The sequence below is a fragment of the Ursus arctos genome, unplaced genomic scaffold, assembly GCF_023065955.2.
Source record: "Ursus arctos isolate Adak ecotype North America unplaced genomic scaffold, UrsArc2.0 scaffold_13, whole genome shotgun sequence".
Taxonomy (NCBI): Eukaryota; Metazoa; Chordata; class Mammalia; order Carnivora; family Ursidae; genus Ursus; species Ursus arctos.
This window is the reverse complement of record NW_026622797.1, coordinates 7417451-7436717: the sequence shown is the minus strand read 5'-3', so window position 1 is coordinate 7436717 and position 19267 is coordinate 7417451. Positions and strand designations below refer to the sequence as shown.

General features: G+C 56.4%; 1 protein-coding gene across 3 annotated transcripts in view; it reads right to left on the bottom strand.

The window, feature by feature from the left end:
• Positions 1-318: 318 nt before the first annotated feature.
• The window catches only part of AGPAT4 (1-acylglycerol-3-phosphate O-acyltransferase 4), a 120492-nt gene continuing 101543 nt past the window's right edge, over positions 319-19267 (bottom strand). For all 3 annotated transcript variants that reach the window (XM_026505176.4, XM_026505175.4, XM_057310909.1), the window contains exons 4-9: positions 16467-16628; positions 15665-15818; positions 11992-12094; positions 9415-9490; positions 3304-3502; positions 319-878 (exon numbers count right to left, since the gene is read on the bottom strand). In XM_026505176.4, the coding sequence (XP_026360961.1) occupies positions 784-878; positions 3304-3502; positions 9415-9490; positions 11992-12094; positions 15665-15818; positions 16467-16628 (789 nt within the window). In that variant the 3' untranslated portion in view covers positions 319-783. The remainder of the gene's footprint in view (positions 879-3303; positions 3503-9414; positions 9491-11991; positions 12095-15664; positions 15819-16466; positions 16629-19267) is intronic.

The following is a 19267-nucleotide window of genomic DNA, read 5'->3' as shown; positions in this document are numbered from 1 at the left end:
GGCCACCTCTTCAAGCCTGGGGCCAGGAAGACTCCATTGCAGGCAGATTGGGAAAACCAAAGCTGCCTTACAGGCCTCTCACTGTGTCCAATAGACACGCTCAGCTCGTCCCCCAGCACCTGCCGCACCCCTTAACTACACACCCCTCCAACTCCTGTACCTGTGTCTGTGGCCAGGAGGGCCCCATCCAGCTGTCCCCCTCATGCTGAGTCCACCCCGCTCCCTCCTGGCCGCGCTGCGGGGTCACTGCCGTCCAGAACCCCAGAACAGTGGCAGAGGGTGGAATCGGAGGATGGAGCAGTCCGTGGAAACACATAGCACAGGGAGCCAAACACTTTAATCGGTTTTTTGGAGGCATAATTTAGTCATCTTACCTAAAGCGCCTTTCACTCTTATGCAATCCAGTACAGAAAACTGAGCACCAAAGAATGAAGGGGAGCCCTCCGTTCCCCATCCCTGCCCCCCCCCGTGCCTCGGATCCCCTCTGAATGATCACAAAATAAGGCTAACAACCGCACATCATTCTCACTTGTATGTATCCTTTCCCTTACACCCGCTCTCTCACACACACACACTCACACACTCACACGAAAAAATCAAAACCCACTAAAGCATTATGGGGGACAAAAGATTTAAGAACATCTTCCTCCCCATCTGGCATTGAGACCACACTCCCTGCCTTCCCGCAGGGGCTCACCCCACTTCGTCCCTGGGTCCCACTAAGGATGGCTGGCAGCGTCCACCAGTCCCCAAGGGTCCCTCCGGGCGCTAATGTGTCTGGGGTCAGTCGCTCCGTTTCTGCTTGCTGTCGATGTTGCCGTAGGCAGAGCCCTTGTCGATTTCTGTCACACCGATCATCCATCGAACTCCCATAGAAGCTGCAGAAATGGGAAGCGCAGGCAGTTAGGAGGAGCCCACAGGGGACTCCAGGGTGCTCGGCCGGGGAGAATGCTGGGAGGCCAGCTGTCTGCAGACCTCCAGCATCAGCTGAGATCTCGCCAGCTAACTTGGGGCCCATTGCATAATCTCTCTGTAGTTCTCCGGGAGCACGGGCGTCAGACTAAGTGACATTCAAACGAACAGAGCAAGGCTATTCTGCTGGTGGGTTTTAATCCTTCAACCCTTAGAGTTTGCTGAGCTGCGCTCCACTGTACATGAGGCTTACCAAATTCCTCTGCTTGCCACGCTGGCCCCCAAGGCAAAGAGGATTCTTTTGCGAATGCAGGACAGGAATTTACACAACACCCTTTAGCGAAGCTGGATAACCTACCAGGCGCCTGGAGAGTGCACGAGCCCAAACATCTGTTTAGTGCCCAGCTCTGCTCTTGGGGTATTAGAGCAGTGAACGGGAAAACCCCCTGCCTCCGAGTGGGGCCAGCCCAAATGGAACAGGAGGGACCCTCCTGAGAGCCCAGCGGGGCCACCAGGAAGCTAGACAACAGGGCCGAGTTCACACACTGCAGTCGAAGCCGCTCTCGGAGAGGGCGGACTCGGGGAGCTCCTTCAGGGCAGGGAGCACGTCTGAGTCCCCTGAGGAGCCGAGCACCAAGCACATAACACGCATTTCAGAATGGATAAATGGATGATAACCAAAATCTCCAGGTCACAATGTGACACACATCGCTGTGTGGGCGAGCGCAGCCCCGCCCAACAAGGCCCGGGTATGCCCTGGGCCAGTTACAAACGGGCAGTTCCAGGAGGGCCTGTCCCAACGGCAGGGCCACCATGCCGTGGCCGTGATCGCACTGTAGACTCCGTCGCTCAAAGGCCTTGGAAGGGGAACGAGACACAAATACAGAAATCCCGGGCAGAGGGTAGTGAGGCCCGGGCTCACAGCTGATGAGGCACGGGTCTGCGGGGCGAGGGCCGAGGGGCCCAGGGCAGTCAGCTCCTGGAGACCCCGGGAGAGTGTTCGGCCCCCATTTGGCACGCGCTCCACACCTTCATCACCAGGGAGCCCCACTGAAGGCAGGCTCAGTCTGCTCCCCTCCCTCCGGGGACCCCAACAACCACAGCTCCTGGACACCTGGCCAGCACACAGCAGTGCTGCGGGGTCCTCCGGCCTGTGTTGCAGGGAGTTAAATGATTAGAAGCGGGTTTTTTCCTATACCTTCTTTTTTTCCTACACAGAGCAGATACTATTTTAATTTTCAGCATTAAAATATACCTTCCATTTTTAAAAAGATGACAATAGGGTCTAGTGTCAGAACAGTGGCCAGTTTGCCTATTGCAAACAGTCTAGAACTGGTTGGCTTGATCCAAAAGAATGAGCTAGGTTTTGTGTGTCGTGACGTGTGCAGGTGGCCACAATTTATCAGGTGAGAACCGTGAGCTAGGGATAGTCCCTGTGTGTGAATGTATATATGCATATACGTCTGAGTCCAGGAGAATGTGCACCAGAATGTTAATGATTATCTCATCTCTGGGGCGCAAGCTCGGAGGGGGATTTTGTCCTGAGACACTTTCAATTTTATATTCTTTTGTGTTGTCGGAGTCTTTCGAGCACTCATTCAGCACCTCGTCCGTTGTAGGAACAACTGAGCTATGTCCATTTGAAACGAGCACGCAGATCACTGCGTGCTTTGACTCCGTGCCATGTCCCCTTGGTCTCAGGAAGGCAGAGCATGCTCTGCCCGTGCTTTCCAAAGTCTCGGAGGAGTTCCAGAGTCTCCCTCAGACTCTGGGAGATGTGTCTATCTCCCGGGGCTGCTCTCCCGGGGCTGCTCTCCCGGGGAATCCTACCGAGTTTCCCTCTGGCTGCCCTACTTAGAAGACCAGCGGCAGGGTGCAGAGAACCGCGGGGCCATGAAGAAACCAAAGTAGTCAAACTCCTGGTCAATGAAGCCAGTACGGATGATGCAAAAGTGCTCCCAGACCTCTCTATTCCATGTCATGCATGTGGCAACCAACGTCTAGAAGCACACGCGCTTCCCCAGAGGGGCCGGGACCTGCTTCGAATGGCCAAGAGCCTCTCTGCACGTGGCTGCTGGGCTCCAGGAAAAGTTTTTCCTGGTGAGGAGGGAGGACTGATTACAGGGAGCAGAGCTGTCTGCAGAGCTGCCGTGCCGCGCAGAGCCCTGGGGAAAGCAGCCACAGGTGAATTCCTCTGGGCCTGCGACCCTGGGTGGGCCTGACCGGGAGTCCTGCAAGCTAGCATTCCCTGTCCGTCTGCGGGCTGAGCCTTCTGTTCATAGACCTGCGACGCCCGGCTTGACTGTACCCCCACTTTGGCCTCCACCTGTCCCCCTGGCAGGTGCTCCTCACAGTTGCATGGGTGGGGCAGGTCCTGTGCTCTCTACTTACCCACGAAGAAGACGAGGACGAAGCTGGCCAGGGTTAGGGAAGACCCGCTGCTGACCATGCTGACGAGGAACCGGAAGAAAGGGTAGAGCAGCAGGGAGGCCCAGAACAACCAGTTGATGAGCGTCCAGGGCCTCCGGGGGGGCACCATGGGTGTCTCCGGGAAGGTGCCCGTCCTGTAGTACTCCTCCTGGAAGGCATCCTGGGGACAGAGAGGCAACCCTGACGCACTTTCCCTGTGCAGGACACCGTGCTCGTGCAGGCCCTTCCCGAGGCTCTGCTTCAGAGGGCAGCTCAGAGCCCTGGGCCCCTGTGAGCGCAGCAGACCCACGTCTGCAGGCACCTGATGTGTCCTCTCAACACTGAACTTGGCTTCCCCCAGTGGCACAGAGGCAGGGCCGCCGCAGCTCCGTCACTAGCCCAGGCGTGGGCGCTGGAGCCTTGGTGCCAGGCCAGCCCGGTTCCATCCTATCCGCGCCTCGGTACTTACCTGCCCCCGGGCGGGTGGCCGGCCTCTGAGGCCCCGCTTCTGGTGGGCAGGACAGGGGGCACGGCCACCCAGAACAGGCCAGTGGAGAGCGAACTAGACACTGAAGCTGCCCCCACTGAACGCCCGCAGAACAGACTAGAACCCCGAGCCTCAGGCAGAGCCCTGAGCTCGCCGTCTTGCACCGAAAGCACGACAGCAGCGCACTGCCCAGCGGCTCTGTGACGTGACTGGCGACACAGCCAGGTGGTCAGCAGGCTCCTGTCCTGACGAGCCGGGGCAGGTTCTCTCATCTGGTGCCCGACCTGAGCCTAAATGCAGGAGGCCCCTCGTTGGGCTCCGGCGCCCCCGGGATCCCGTGGACGGCACCCGGCCTCTACCGTGGGCATCGTTGCATTTCTAAACTCGAGATGAGCACCGGCAGCAGACAGCAGTTCTCACAAAAGACTGTAACGGAGGTTGTGCGAACGTGGCCTCCCTCCTGGGGACGGGGCGAGAGGGGTGCCTGCGTGATGAGATGGAGCGAGGACAACGGTCTCGGCGGGGGGTGGCTCCCTGGCTTCCGGACCGCCAGCAGCCGTGGTTCAGACCGCCTGTCCCCGAGTGTGTGTGTGTCACCGAGGCCTGCGGGGGGCTCTCGGTCGGACGTGGGCCACACCAGGGAGCCCCGAGGCCCGGCCTGTGCAGCGAGCACCGTCCGGCTGCTCCCGGGAGACCCCAGGCGCTGCTTGGCGGCCATGGAGTGAGTGACACTGCGGGGCCAGGCAACAGGCAGCAGGGACAGAGAGACCGGCACCAGGGCAGTGGGGGCATGGGGGCCAGCGACTGGCCGCCACGGGGAGTTTGCCCACTTCTAAATATCAGCAACAACGGCGTGCATGCCGAACAAAACCCATCTCTGGATCACGCGAGGCCCCTGCTTGAGCCTGGTGATGTCCCTGTTGTCCAAAGAGTCAAGTTTCCCGGAAAACGAGCTTCCATCTATCTAGAACTTACACCCGAGGTGTGGAACTTCTCCCTTTAACAGCCTGAGAGAGCAATCTCTAAAACAGACCGTACTTTCTTCCCCAATCGGGATGTACAGAGTAACAGGTTGTTTTCCCCACTGAGGGGTCATGGTTAAAATGCGTCCCCAGACAGGCCATTCTGGAAGGGGAGCCTCTGACCCCTTCCCTGTGGCCCCTTCCTGGCCCTCCCCGTGCCCGGCCCAAACTCTCCTCCTGTGTCTCTTCTTTTGGACAAAATAATCAAGCAGTTTTAGGACAATCGGCTTGTGTGCCAAGTGTTCACACCCTCGGTGAGACAAGCCTGCGGCCAAAGCAGACCAGCTCTGGGCAAGCGACAGCGACCTGTCCAGACAGAGGGCCCTAACTCTGCCAAGGCCTCCCATTTTACCTCCCTGCCATGACCCCGGGTGATTTTTCTCATCCCAGGTTGGGCCACAGGAGCCCAATAACTCGGTAAGGGGGCTGCTCCGGACTGAATGTTTGTGTCCCCCTGGAATCTCCATGTGGAGACCTCATCCCCCATGCGCTGGGCTCGGGAGGTGGGACCTTGCGTGAGGACAAAGCCCTCGTGATCGGGGGTAGTGCCCTTGACACAGGGACCCCAGAGAGTCCCCACGCCCCGTCCACCACTCTAGGACACAGCAGCCCCAGTGGGGGCCCGGCTCTCAGGCTCCTGGTCACCTGGCCTCCGGAGCTGTGAGAAGGGAATGTCTGCTGTTTACAAGCCACCTGGCCTGTGGCACTTTGCTCTAGAAGCCTGACCGGACTGGGGTGGGAGGGGGTGCTTCTGCGCCTTTAAAGAAACAGCTTTATTGAGGCGTCATTTACATACCATCAAACTCCCCCATTTTAAAAATGGGCAAGTTTTTTTTTTTTTTTTTTTTAATTCTTTTCCTGAATAGTCTTGATCGTACTCGTCTATCATAATGTTTCTTTGGGGAACCGGTGCTGCTTTTTTCATCTCGTGCCAGAAAGACACTCGCTAAAGCCAAAGGTTATTTGTGCCTCTAGCAAGAAGAAAAAGCACCCCCTTTCCTAGGGGTCAGAACTCATTCACTCCAGAATTTTCTTGTTCTCCGTTTTGTTCAGAAAACTAAATCTCTCCCCAAGACCCCTCACTGCCCCCAGTGACATGCTGGCCTCCCAGGGCCGTGGCTGTGACCCTGACCCTGCAGGGTGGGACACGGAGCGCCTGGTGTGGGGGGCCGATGTTCGCCCCAGCAGCAGGACGTTCCTGGCCTCTTTTAGCCGTGTCACTTCTTCTGCAATCAAGTCCGCCCCCCCGGGGAGATGGCCTTGGTTACTGATGCTTCCATGTTTTGTTTCCGTGTGCTAGCGTCACATGGCGTAGGATAAGTTGGAATTGGGGAACGTATTTAGTGCAGGGGGAGTTGGTTTGTTTCCAGAAAGAAATCTCAACCCCAAAGTCTAAAGGGGGAGGACATGCTCCCAACAGAGGGCAAACCCACCAAGTGCGCAGAGTGTAGGTGGGCACCAAAGGCCAGGCCGTCTGCAAACAGCTGGACCGGCTGGCTTTGCCCAGCGTTTGGCTCCGCAAAAGAAAATGTCTTTGATAAGTCCCTGGGGGAGAAAGGAGGCAGGGAGGGGAAGGGGGAAGAGAAGAGAAGAGAAGAGAAGGAAAGAGAGGGAAGTCAGAGCTGGCTCCCCTGTCAGCAGGCCGGGGCAGGAGGGACCCTTCAGAGGACAGCCCTCCAGGGCATCAGCCTGACGGGCAGGCGGCACTCAGGCTGGAGTGTGTTGTCGGCAGAGGACCGCACTGTGGGGCCAAGCCGCAGATCCGGCCGCCATTCCCGGGAGCAATGCCCTCAGCATCCGTGCGAAAGCCATCACCAGCTTGGAAAACCCTGCGTTCTTGTGCTTGAAGAATTTTCTGCAGCTTCTGCACCCCGCACAGAGCAGCTCCCAGCCGTGGCCCCCGTGGGCCCTGCACACCCACAAGACAGGTCGGACGCAGCTTCCTCTGCCTGCTCTTCAGTGTGCACCAATAATGGCCAATTCCTCATCCCCCCGGCAGACGTCAGACTCCCAGCCAGGGGAGTAAGTAAGTATCTTAAGTCAGAAATGAGAAGTCAGAATTGGTTCAAACCGTATGATGGGGTAACCCCTGGCTCTGCGGAAAAGTGATTATCTGGGCGCTGCCGTTGTCCCCAAAGAGATCGTGCGAGGGCATGGATGGTTTCCCAAAGCCCACACCTGCACCAGCAGCGGTCCCGGGTGCTGACGAATCACGAACATTGTGCCTGTCCAAACACGAAATTTGTTCCACTTGAAGGATGGCCCTATTTTCGGAGATGCCCTTCCTGATGACGTCCCTGCCCGACCAGAATCAAGCATTGGCATGTCCCTGTTCGGCCGCCCGGTGCCCCCTCCCGCATTTTGCAGACACTTGACTGGCCCGTGAGACAAGCCTGAGAATTGCTGCCTTGAAGCCCCAAGCTCAACGTCAGCAGAACTGCCTTTCAACACCACACGTCTGAAAGGTGACGCTTAACACAGAACCCCGCTGTGGCACGCTTGGTGGGGCCCCGGGGTTTCTGGTACGTAAAACCTCAGACCCATCGAGGCTCCTGAGGGAGGGGACAGGGCTGCCACAGAAACGACAGGATGCTGGGCTTCCTTCCCATCTGTTCACAGCTCCTCTTGGAGGCACCGCTGACCGCTCCTGCTTACTGCTCCGTGGTGGTCCCCCGGGGAGAAGGCGAGCCTCCCAGGTCTGCTCACAGACACGGCCCGCGGGAGCGAGGAAGGGCCTGGCCTCCGCCACCTGGCTTCAGTAGGGAGCCGGGAGCTGGGAAAGTGATGTCATTCTCTGGACCTCAGTTTCCCCATCACTAGCATAAGAGCTTTGCACCAGATAATCGTTTTGAGAACCCCTTCCAAACTGAATGGATCATTTTCAAGCGTACGTAGTTTAGAGAAAAGCCTCCGGAGAGACCTCATCAGGAAGGTGAGGTGCCTATTTGCTGAACGCCCAAGTGGTTCGGGTCGCAGGATGGCCACAAGTCTCCCACCTGAACACGGCCGAGAATGGGCCCAGGGAGAAAAAGTCTCCTTTGCTTTGCTGGGTTTGGGGCCCGCGTTCGTTAGATTTGTTCGTGTGGTTCTTTACAAAGGCATTCCTTTCTGAGGCCTTTTCTTAGCGCGCTGTGCTTCTTGCTAACAGTGACATGGTGAATACCGCCTAGATTAAACCAGAAAACAGCACAAGGAAAAATGCCGCCTCGTGTGTGAAACCAGAGGAAAAGAAAAATGTTGTTTGTGTGTTTCTGTCAGGCCCAGGCAGCCCAGAACCTTCCTAACTGGGAACCTGGTTTAAAAGCTCCGCAGTGCGTTTCCAAGCATGGGCCACATGTCAGAAATATGCATTTCTAGGGCCCCCTCCGATCTATGGGGTGAATCTCCGAAGCTGAGGGGACTGCGTGGTCCCCGCTCTGTGACAGGGGCTGGTCCCTGTGTGCTGTTTGGAAGAGGAGATTGGATGCCTATCCTATAACCCATCCAGAGAAGACCCCAAAATGACAAGTTCTGTGAAAGGGCTTTTAAAGGAACCGTCAGAAAAGCACTTCCTTGGGCACATAGGAGCGACTTCTCGCTGCGAGCGTATCAGGATCTTGATCCCCCAAACTGAGCATATTTGTAAGAAGTCTCTCCTTCATCCGATGGTGGTAACCTGGAAGTCTTTGGGGCCCACACGCAATCTCAAAGGATTAAAGTGCTTATCCAACTGGAGCGGACAGCCCGTCACGTTCTGTGTGATTCTCTTCTCTAGGGAGCGGGGAGAAAAAGACAGCATGTGCCAGCCGGCCCGTATGGGTGGAGTTCGGCACCAGGACATCAGTCTCCTCCTCGATGCGCGCGATTCTGGGTAATCGCCTGCTTTGGCCTTGACGTGTAGGATGAATCAGAAATAAGTCTCTGTGGGCAGTGAGACTTGGTCATCAACACGCCCTCCTCACTAAGTGGACGCTAACCCTTTCTCCTCCATCAGATCAAGCAGTTAGGGCAATAAGAATCCACTCCCTCTGCCCCCTGCACACATCTCTGAGGAGAGAAAGCGATGAAAGGCAAGGCCCTGCTCAGAGGAGGGAAGGAAGGTGCCTGCGCGGCGGGGTGTGTGGGGGGTGTGGGGGGAGCACACACGGGAGGTGGGGGGCACAGCGCCAGCTCCAGCCCAGCGAGGCGGAGTCTTGCAAGCCTCCATCTTGCTCCTGCCAGCCGTTTTGAGACCCTACAGGCAGCCACACTGCAGGTCCAGGAGCCATCAGGATCCTACGCATTTGCTGAAAGGACATTCCACCCCTCCAAGAACCAGAGACTACTTTTCCTAAGTAGACAAGGGCTGTTGGAGGCCATCACTTCCTTTCCTGTCACTACACCCATCATTCTTCCTGTGAAGCCCCCTTAAAACCTATTTGCTATATTCTTTCCCCCTTGTCAAGTAGAGCACCAGACCAGGTGGTTACACGCTGGGTGTGGGGTCTCACAGCGATGGAAAAACGCTTGTCGCCATCATCAGCTCCCAGAGGCCCCCACGGTGCACCCACAGCTGCACCTCGAAATGGGTTCTTGGACCCCACAGGGCCGCCCCGCTGCACTGACCTTCTCCTGATAGAGCTTGTGGAGCCAGGCCGAACACTCGTCCTCATCTTCTGGGACTTCTTCTAGAGGAATCCGCCTGCAAAGCAGAGAGCAGCTAGTAGGGAGGAGGCCAGCGCCAGATGCCCCAACCATGCTTTCAGAATAACAGTGCTTGACATCTCCGGGCTTCTACGTAGGGAGCCTCGTCATGAGGATGTGTGGAGGACAACTCAATTGACAGGTGGAAATTCATACCAATACTGGGCAGATCCGGGCCCAGGTGCAGTCTTGGTCCCTGAAGGAACGGCCTGCTACGGCAGGTTCAGTGACTCAGACCGAGGCAGTGTCAGCAGAGGACGCCTGCCTCTCTCCGTCCTCCCTCCCTGCCTCACGGAGAGGCTCCAAACACCTGGGGTTTGCCTCTCCGACAGAGAGCAGTCTTGCCCCATTTGCCACCTGCTACAATGCACCATACACGGAATCCGTGCGTAGGTGATCCTGTGCTGGGGCTTCTCTCAGCCGGGTAGTGACTCAATGCAGTGGGGAAGTGTCTCCATCCAGTGCTCCCTTTGGCCTCTTGGACATGTGGAGGCCGGCGTGCTGCAAGGGTTTCTACAAATGGAAGGCCGAGTATCTTGGGGAACATGGAGAAAGCAGGGGACTCTCAGGCCCGGTGGCCCTGTGCTCACCAGAGGTGCACGAGATTCGAGGGTGGCTCTGGGGCTGGAGGCTCAGCCACTTGCCAACAGCACCCCTGAGCAAGGGGGGGGGGCACTGGACCACATTTCCAGTTACCCTATTAGAGAGCTAGGTCTGTTTGCCCTGGGTTGCTGGCTTTTGTGACGTCCAGGCATATTTATTCACACCTGACGTGTGCAGGACGTCCTGTGTCCCCGCGACTGCCATGGGTGGCTTCACGCCCCTCTCTGGCTCAGGACTACCTTAGTAATCAGGTACATTTTTAGAACGCACCCATCACACTAGGGCCTGTTGAGAGAATGTGGGATTCCGTCCTGTAACCGAGGCGGAACTGTACAGGGGTGAGTTTTCACACCATGAAAAATTACCCCGTAAACTCCTACACGTCCTCCCATGAATACCCGACTCCTTCGCTCTTTCTGGCTCACTCTGGTTTGGAAGCCGGATCTCTAACTGTGTTTCCTGAAAAAGGATAGGGAGCCTGCATACTACTTATTTGGATAGTAGGCGTTTAAGGCACTTTCGCTCTTTTCAGGAACTTCCTTGACATTCCTGCCCTTCCTATTTTAATATTTTGCGTGCAGGTAAAGCACGAGAAAGCCTGTACCACCTTGAGGGGTACCTGCACCGTGAGAAGTGTGTGCCGCGGCACAGTCTCCCCCCGAGGCCGTGAGAGCACCGGCGTCCCTGCGCCCACGTGGTATGTTTTCGGCTGTTTACGCCCCACCCCTGCACGTGCATCGGATAATCCCACATAGTGCTCCAGGTTTCCCCAAATACCTGGGGCCCAGCTGGCCACCGAGTAGGGGTTCTGCCGGGTGTCGACAGAGCTCAGGGGACAAAGCCGCCTTTATTTCGGGGAGATGGCCTCCCTCAGGAAGGTTGATTTTTCTGCCCTCATCTGCCTTAAACTGCGGAATAAGGTAGACTGTCGGCTGTGGCATTAGGAAACAGGAGTAATTAGGGTGCTTCTTTCCTGTTTGTAGGAGCCGGAGTCATCTCCAGCTGGAAAGCTATTTAATTCAGGCTGTCCGTCCACCAAAACATCTCTCCTGGAAGGTCTGAGCCTTTCTTGCAGCCTTGTAATGATCAGCCACTGAATTTACATCGTCCCGTGTGGCTGTACTTTAGTATCTATAAGGTCTTTTAAAAAAATAATCAGAATGTTCTAGAACACTTGGCTAGTTCTCCAATAGCGGGCATGTTGGATCACCTTGGTTAGCCTCCCGGGAAGACAAACTAGCGCGAAGGAAACCACTGTCGCACTGGGTTTTATGTGTGAGTCCCCACTGTGTTTTACGGTCTGCAGTATCTTTCAATTGTCTCGCACTCAATTCGATGACATAGCAGAAGACAGGGTGAGGCCCATTCCGTAAGCTGATATAACGGGCCAGGAGAACGGGTTTGTCTAATATCTTATGAAGTCTTTTCAAGAAAATCATAATAGCTTGGGATATAAAACATAAGATACTGCTAAAATGTTCTCCATTTGTCTCTAGACCTCCCTATAAATTATACATGTTCTTATCTGTGTCTGTCTGTAGCAGACACATCCTCCAAAAAAGGGGTCAGTAAAATAATCTCTTCATACTCAGTCTCAAATGACTATAAAATACTATCTTCCAAATGACTGTGAAATACTGAGCTCTATGATGAGTATGAATTGGTCAGAGAGTCAGAAAGTGGCTGAGAAGAAAGGAGGCTTCCCCTGATGATTGACATTAGTGCTGTGTGTCTTGAGTTCCTGATATAAATACAGGCTGTGAAGTTCATTTCATTACAGAGTGCAGACAAGAAAATACGACACAGACTTCCCTGGAAAGAGGTCTGTAGGCCATTTGTGATTTCATTACTTTGATGGGCACTCTCTGTTTTGGAAAGGAAATGGAACCAACTTACCTGACATATAAATCTGCGTGATATTTCTTCCCATTGAGGACCCCCAACAGTGTTGGATTTTCATTATTTCTGAAATTGAGTGTACAGTCATATACAGCTGAAACTATAAAAAATAAAACATACAAAGCAGTATATAGCGTGTGAGCCCAATTTTGTTGTAGATACACACATTGGAAAACAATCATGAGATGGGCTAACTGGTTATCTCAGGATGGTGGGATGACTGGGTTCTTCATGCTTTTCTATATCGTCCAAATGCCCTACACTGAACACACATCACCTTTTGTAATCAGAAAAGCACACTACCACTCTGTAACTGAGAATAGTTATTACTGAGGTCAGAGTAGTGTCAAGCAATACTGCAGTGTCCCATCTAGAAGTTCTAGAATAAGTACCAATATTTAGGCAGATATCAGTCATAAGATCAGACAGTCGAGAGCATCCTATCTAAGGACATGTCTCAGTTTATGGCAGTAGAACCGCTTTACAAGCGTTTCTCCCCCCTAGAAATGTAAGATCGCTATGAAACTAGAATAAGATGCTGGAGACATCTTAAGGACTTGAACTAGAGTCTGCTGAAACATGGCTGAGAGGCAGAGAAGAACGTGTGAGGTCCATGCAGCTGCCGAAGGGTGAGTTAACCTGTCGGCAAGCTGCAGGTTGTGTTAGGTGTGAGTGCTGCGGCCGCAGGGCCTGGCCCGGGCTCCGTGACCGCTCAGCGGGCGGAGGGGGAGGGATGCGGCGTGCGTGAACGACCGCGAGTGCACAGAAATGCAGCGTGGAGACAGGACGACAGGACAGGACAGTAGAAGAACACGAGTTATGAAGTCAGCCTGGTGCCTGTGGGGTCCTCTCTTGGACGTGCCCCCAGCCGCCCGGAGCCTAGTTCCCCCGGAGGAGGAGACCCTTCCTCACACGCTTGCTGAGCTGGAGAGAGTCTGCGCTTCCCACGGGGCCTGGCACGCGTGACAATCGATGTGGGCCTGGTACTTTACGGAGAGCTTTGCCTGTGTGCAGTTACTATTCATAAAGCGGATGGGAGGATGACGGGGGGTCCTCTTGGTCTAGTCGGGGATATGAAGAACCAAGATTCAAACATCAGTCAGAAAACCACTGTCCATTTTCTTCTACCTGCTGCCTGGCGGCCAGGTGGGGTCTGCAGGAGGCCTGCTGGCAGCTCGTGAGTCTTAGCTGAGGAGAGGGGGTCTCTCCTGCTGGCTCGCAGGAATGCCTGCGGGTAGCTCCCAACCCCCAGTGACTAGACCACTGCCCCTTCCTGTCCTGGGACTGGAGGCTGGCTGGCTGCGGGGGGAGGCATCACTCTCCATGGGCAGAGTGAGCCTGGTGGAGGACAACCTCCATGTTTACCACAGTTTGCAGGCATTACAGTAATAGGCACTCAAGCCATATGCTGTGTGGCCGTGGGGTCACAGGGTCTGAGAGCAAGAAGGGGTCATGGAGCCCATGCGGTTCAGTGGGTTTCCAACCTCCTTCCTGCAGACTGGCTCTTACACAAGAGCCTGATGGATACAACGGAAGTGGGGTTACTTTGGTTAATCAAGGACGGGGGTGGGGGGGCAGCCACAGGGGTTCCCCAGAGGACAGACTAAAAACTAATGATTTGCACAATTCCCTCTTTTTCTGATGAGCAACCCAAAGAGAAGCGCCTTGAAGTGATAAAACAGCCCAGCACTAATTCCACCTGCCTGCAAAGCCCTTGAGAAGGAGGGGAGCCCAGACAGCCCCTCCCCCGGGGCAGCCTCCGTGTCCTCAAATTCTCTCGAGCCCCAACTTCTTCATCTGTATATTGGAAGTAAAAACAGTTTCCTTCGCTGGATCTGGCCAGGCCGGACGAACTTGCGCCGGGGGGCAAATCCGAAGTGCCCTGGCAGTGCTGGCCCTCATTCCGGGGTAGGGGGGGCACAGCCTGCCCTGCCCGGCCACCTCCCTGCTGCGGCCCCGCCCGCCAAGCTCAGCCAGGGAGTCTGTCTCAAGGCCGGGATCCCACGAGGAAAACCAGACCCAGAAGCGGGGCGCCCCCACTAGGGGGCGAAGGTGAGGCGAGCAGGCTCCTCGGGCAGCTCCTAACAGCCAACCTTTGACTACGTGTTTGGTACCTGCCAGGCCTCAGGCTGATCCTCTGCCTCTTCTCGCGTTTAACCCTCCTTGCAACTCTTGGACGTTTTGCGAGGTAACGCGCCCAGGGTCACACAGCCGGCGAAGGGGGCCCGCACTCACGTCGGGTCTCCCGCCTCGCTCTGATCCTGCCGGACGCTGCAGGATGCAAGCCGCTGGGGTCTGGGAAGCCGGAGGAGGGACAGGCGACAGGCCGGCGACCTCCGCCCGGGGTTGCTGGGGTCAGGCGGGGCAGGGCCGCAGGGAGCTCCGTGACAGGCAGGCTCTATCTCTGGGGTGACCCCAGAGCTCCGCAGACAGCTGCGAGGCTGAGCAGAGGACGAGTGTGGCCCCAAAGCTGCAAGCTAGTGCGCGTGGGGCGGCTGCTGGGTGTGCGGAGCACTGGCGGGTGATGTCTGGGCAGGAGGCAACCCAGGTCAGCTCGGCGATGGGGGGGTGTGGACAGCGGGGGGCGGGGGCGGAGGGCGTGGCGGGGGGGGTTCTCGGCGCACCTGCCCTGGTGCCTGCGCCTGCGGGGCGGGGCGGCACCTGAGCGCGTGCTACTGCGGGTTCAAGGCCGAGGCCTCGGGCTCAGGCCTGAGCAGAGGAGGCCTGGGCGGGTTTACAGGCGGCCCCGGGCGCGGGTAGCGCCGCAGGAGACCCCTCGCCCTCGGCTCAGATCCCTTGGCTCACAAAGTTAGAGGAGGCCTGGGGACCCGGATTAAGACAGCCGTGTACGGACAGAAGCTGTTAGACCGGCTGCCGGACTCCCGCCAGGGCGGTGCCTGGCCCTGGGGGACGGGACGTGAGGACAACGGTGCGACCTCGGAGCTGCCCTGAGCCCGAGCCCCCGAGGCCCGCCGGCCTCCCGGCTTCCTCCCGGCCTCCTCCCAGCCCTGTCTGGCCAGAGGAGGAAAGTGGGTCTTTGGGTGGGGGGGCTGCCCGGGAGAACGGGGAGCAAAGCCCGTACTGCCAGACCCCAGGGCCGAGGATGTGAGATGACACAGAGTCCTGACAAAAGACTGGAAACAAAAGCTGCTGCTTTCTTCTTCTCACTCACGGTGATTCAGGGCTCCAGACTCAGGGGGTCAGCGGGCACAGAGGGTAAGGTCACAGAGTTCATCAGCTGGAGGCAGCTGGTGCCAACAGATGGGCAAGAAATGCCAAACACAGCAAAATGACGCCAAAACCCTGGGCTAGCGGGGTGTGGGGTCAGGCTGAACCCGGGTGAGGACCCAGGTGAGGAAGGACCCGGGAAGGTCACCAGAGCCCTGCAGTTCCAGCGCTGAGCAGTAGAGGGCAGTGTTTGCTCGGCCTGTGTGTGCAAGGTGTGTGCGTGCCTGTGTGTGCGTGTGAGAGAGAGAGAAAGAGAGAGCGAGAGAGCGCGCCAGCAGGCAGAGGCCTGGATCCTAGCTAACCATCCTTTGTCCCCGTTTGCCCTTCTAGCTACCAGCCCCAATCAGCCGGGAGGAGCTGCCAGGGGAGAGCTATTCAGATGGGGGTGCTGGGGTGCGGTCTCCTTGCTGCAGGGCACGGGGGACACTGGGATCTTCCTTACCTACATTTCTCAAACTCCTCACGGTGATGGCAAAGCCCTTGGTGCGTGGCAGCAGGTGGTACTTGAGGCTGGGCAGCCCCTTGGCTTGGGCCACCTGCATGCTGATCTGGTGCTTCTTCTCCGTGAACCGCGTGCCCTCACAGTGAATCAGGAACTGCAGCAAACAGCGCAATGGTCACACGCGGCCCTCGTCACACACGCAGCCCCGGCTCACACTCGTTCTGAGTCACACGCCGCCTCCCATCATACACATATGGTCCCATGGGAGCCCCTATGGCCACAGCAGGGATGGCCCCCGGCGGCTACGCCTGCCCCTGACCTGGGGGTGCGGCCCAGAGGCTGGCCTTCCTCTCTGCGTCTACGTGAGCTGCGGAGACAAAATGTGCCACCTGAGGATAGCAGAGGAGTGAGCATATGTGTGAGTCTGTGTGTGAGTGTGTGTGTGGATACGTGTGTGAATGTGCCGAGAGCATCCCAAGTGTGTGTGAGCGTGACAAGAGCATCCTGAGTGTGCATGACGAGTCTCCTGTGTGTGACAAGAGCATCCTGAGTGTGAGTGAGTGTGACAAGAGCATCCTGAGTGTGAGTGTGACAAGAGCATCCTGAGTGTGTGACAAGACTGTTCTGAGGGTCTATTCTGCAACAGTTAGTTCAGAGAGAAGGACCGGGTAGCGTGTGACAGGGGGCAGGCCAGCCGGGCGGGCTGTCAGGACAGGCGTAAGCGTGCCGGGCTGCTCACATGGGAGTGGTTGGGGGCTGGTGAAGTGCGGACGGGGGTGTGGCTGCCCAGGGTCTTACGTACGAAATACTTCTCGGGGTAATCCCGGAGGTGCAGCAGGCTCTTGGAGACGGTCTTGCGGTCTTGCTCCCACTTGCGCGTGCAGAAGACCATCTCTGTGAAGTACCACATCCAGCCAATGATCGGGACGTAGGCCAGCTCCTTCTTGGCCAGGACTTTGGAGCCCTGAAACAGAGGAGGGGGCCCAGGGCGATTTACAGAGATGTTCCTAGAAAAAGAGGGGCGGACATACTCTCCAAAGGCCTAACGGGACAGTTCAGCCACTGACCCTGCAGCCTCCACAGCGGTCAACCAGAGGCCAAGGTTGTGCTCACTCTGCACGGTGGGGCGGGGGGAAGGGTTTTCGTGGGGGTGGGCAGGCATCTGGGCGGCATCAAGAACAATGAGGGACATGTAAGGGTCACAGCGATGCTCAGGTCATTTTCCAAGCTGGTCAGGCAGTTGTGACACCAAACTCTTCCCGGAGATCTCACCAGTCCTCAGCCAAACTTGGCTCTGCCAGCAGGGCAGACATTATTCTCCTTTCACAGACTAGGAAATGGGGTCTAGAGGGCTCTCTGGGTCCTAGGGCTGCAAAATGGGGAAGCCTGGACTTGAGCTTGGGCTACCAGATCATGTTGGAGTCTCTCCCCCATCCCTTCCCTGGCTCATTTCTAAGCTGCAAGTGGGGCTGGGACTCCCACCTGAGACTGCCCGAGTCTGGCTCAAACCGCATGGACTTGGCCCACCAACAGGCGGGCCCCTGGGGCTGCTCGGCACAGGCCCCTCACCAGCTGTGCCAGGCTACGTGGCCTGTGCTGGCCTGGAGAAGACTAGGGATCCGGGGCATCGTGGGGGCAGGGGAGACACAAAAACTGCTTTTCATCTAGCGGGTTGGGCTCTGCATTTTTTACCCTTAGTTTTAGAATCAGCCAAGATACTCTCTGAGATGGCAGTCAGTGATCGATGGCACAGGTGAGAGGGGCAGTGATCTGGACAGCCAGGTAGCCTTAGCGTTGCTCTTGGTGACAACTGTCTAGTTCTGCCCTGAGCCTAGGAGGCCTGTCATGTCCGCAGCAGTCACACAGCTGCAGCTCAGTGAAGAGCAATGGGCCATATCCCCCTACCCACCTGCACAGACCAGAGAAGCCACAAACAGCCACTTGCCCCCTTTCTGTTCAAAAACCCAACAATAAACATCATCCCTCACGGTGGGAAAGACAAAGACAGACCCCTTTCAGGTTTAGTGTCTCCATGTTTTGATGGGTTTTGTTTTTGTTATTCTCACAGACCCAACATGCAAATTCTCTCAAAGAAGAGAAGCCATCAAATCCGGGGCCTGCCCCCAGAGGACCTAGAGGCCAGTGCCCGTGGGTCCAGAACTCGCCGTACCTGGGAGGAGGCCTTCCCACGTGCTAGGCACAGGTGATGCACGTATATAAATTCTACTCCCTTTGACGTCAAAGGACTAGATGCCCCATTTTCTAGATAATCAAACTGAAGCTTAGAGACGTTCAGTAACTTGCCCGGAATCACAGAGCTGACAGCTGGGGAAGCTAAGCCTTAGGCCAGGTTGCTTACCGCAGGGCACCATCCGGGGGAAACGTTCACGCCCACCAAGGCACGGGGCCAGACACGGAGGGCTGCCTACCCAGTGGTCACTGTCCCCTCCTCTTTCATTTGCAGCCTCCTTCTGCAGGCTCTGGGGGTGACCATGAGTGACGTCGACCCAGCCTCGTGTCCCCTGGACCCTTTAGCCTAGTATGGGCATCTGACCCAGTTCCGATAAGGAGGCTCAGGGGTCTGCTATGGTGCATGTGTTCTGAGACTTCTGGGAAGATTTTGCTCCACGACGAAAAGAGAGATGGCCAGGAGGCCCACCATTTTTTCTGCAATGACCATGGTCGCTGAGTGTGTCACGGCTTTGACCTCATGTTGTGACCCTGAGACAAGAGCCTAGAAATGCTGAGACCATTGGAGCCGCTGTGCCAACCCGGGAGGCATCTGGCTACAGCCCTGCTATATCTGAGGGAGCAGAATGTCCTCATGGCCAAAGCCCCGGGGTCAGGGTCTCTGTACATGTTGAGCTGACGAGGGCCCATGACAGAGTATCAGTCATGTCACTGGTAAAAATCTGGCCTGTAGTCAGCTTTCTTCTTTTCAGCATGGGGTTACTTTAAATCCTAAACGCATGAACTAATTATCCCGACTTGGGCTTTCTCGTGCTAAAATGAGAGGGACGTGCCTGTCCCTCAGAACACAAAACCAAACTGCCTTGGAAGTCACCACTGTGCCCATAGGAGCCATTTAAAAGCCTATCAGCGTGTGTCCACTGCCAGGCTTCAGGTCGTGGGAGACCCTGTCGGCCTTCCCTCGACCCCCTCAACCCCCTCGTCTTGTCGGCAGGGATGTTCTCATGCTCTCTGCGTCCACACTTCAGTTAACTTCCTACTCATGGCTTGTGAGACGAAAACAAGAGAGAAAATCCCCCCCAATGAACTAAACGTATCTTCTCGGTAGGTTAGGACTACGTACAAAAATGGCATTCCTGAACTCATTCCAAAAATGCTGTACAGCAACATGGAGGGATTCTAACAGATGATCTGTTGTATAACCAACAAGGGATCGTATGCTTAAGGGAGCAGCCACTGGGTCTAGGAAGATGAGTGGCCTCATGCGGTCAGTCCTAGCTGTGTGGTGGGGAAGTACTTTCAGGGTATTTCCTGCTAATGGAACTATCCCACCAGACCCAAGTGGGTCTTAGTGGTTGGCCTTTGATAACCTCCTGCCAAGAGGAAATGGAACGTTGACAGTGACCAAAGAGG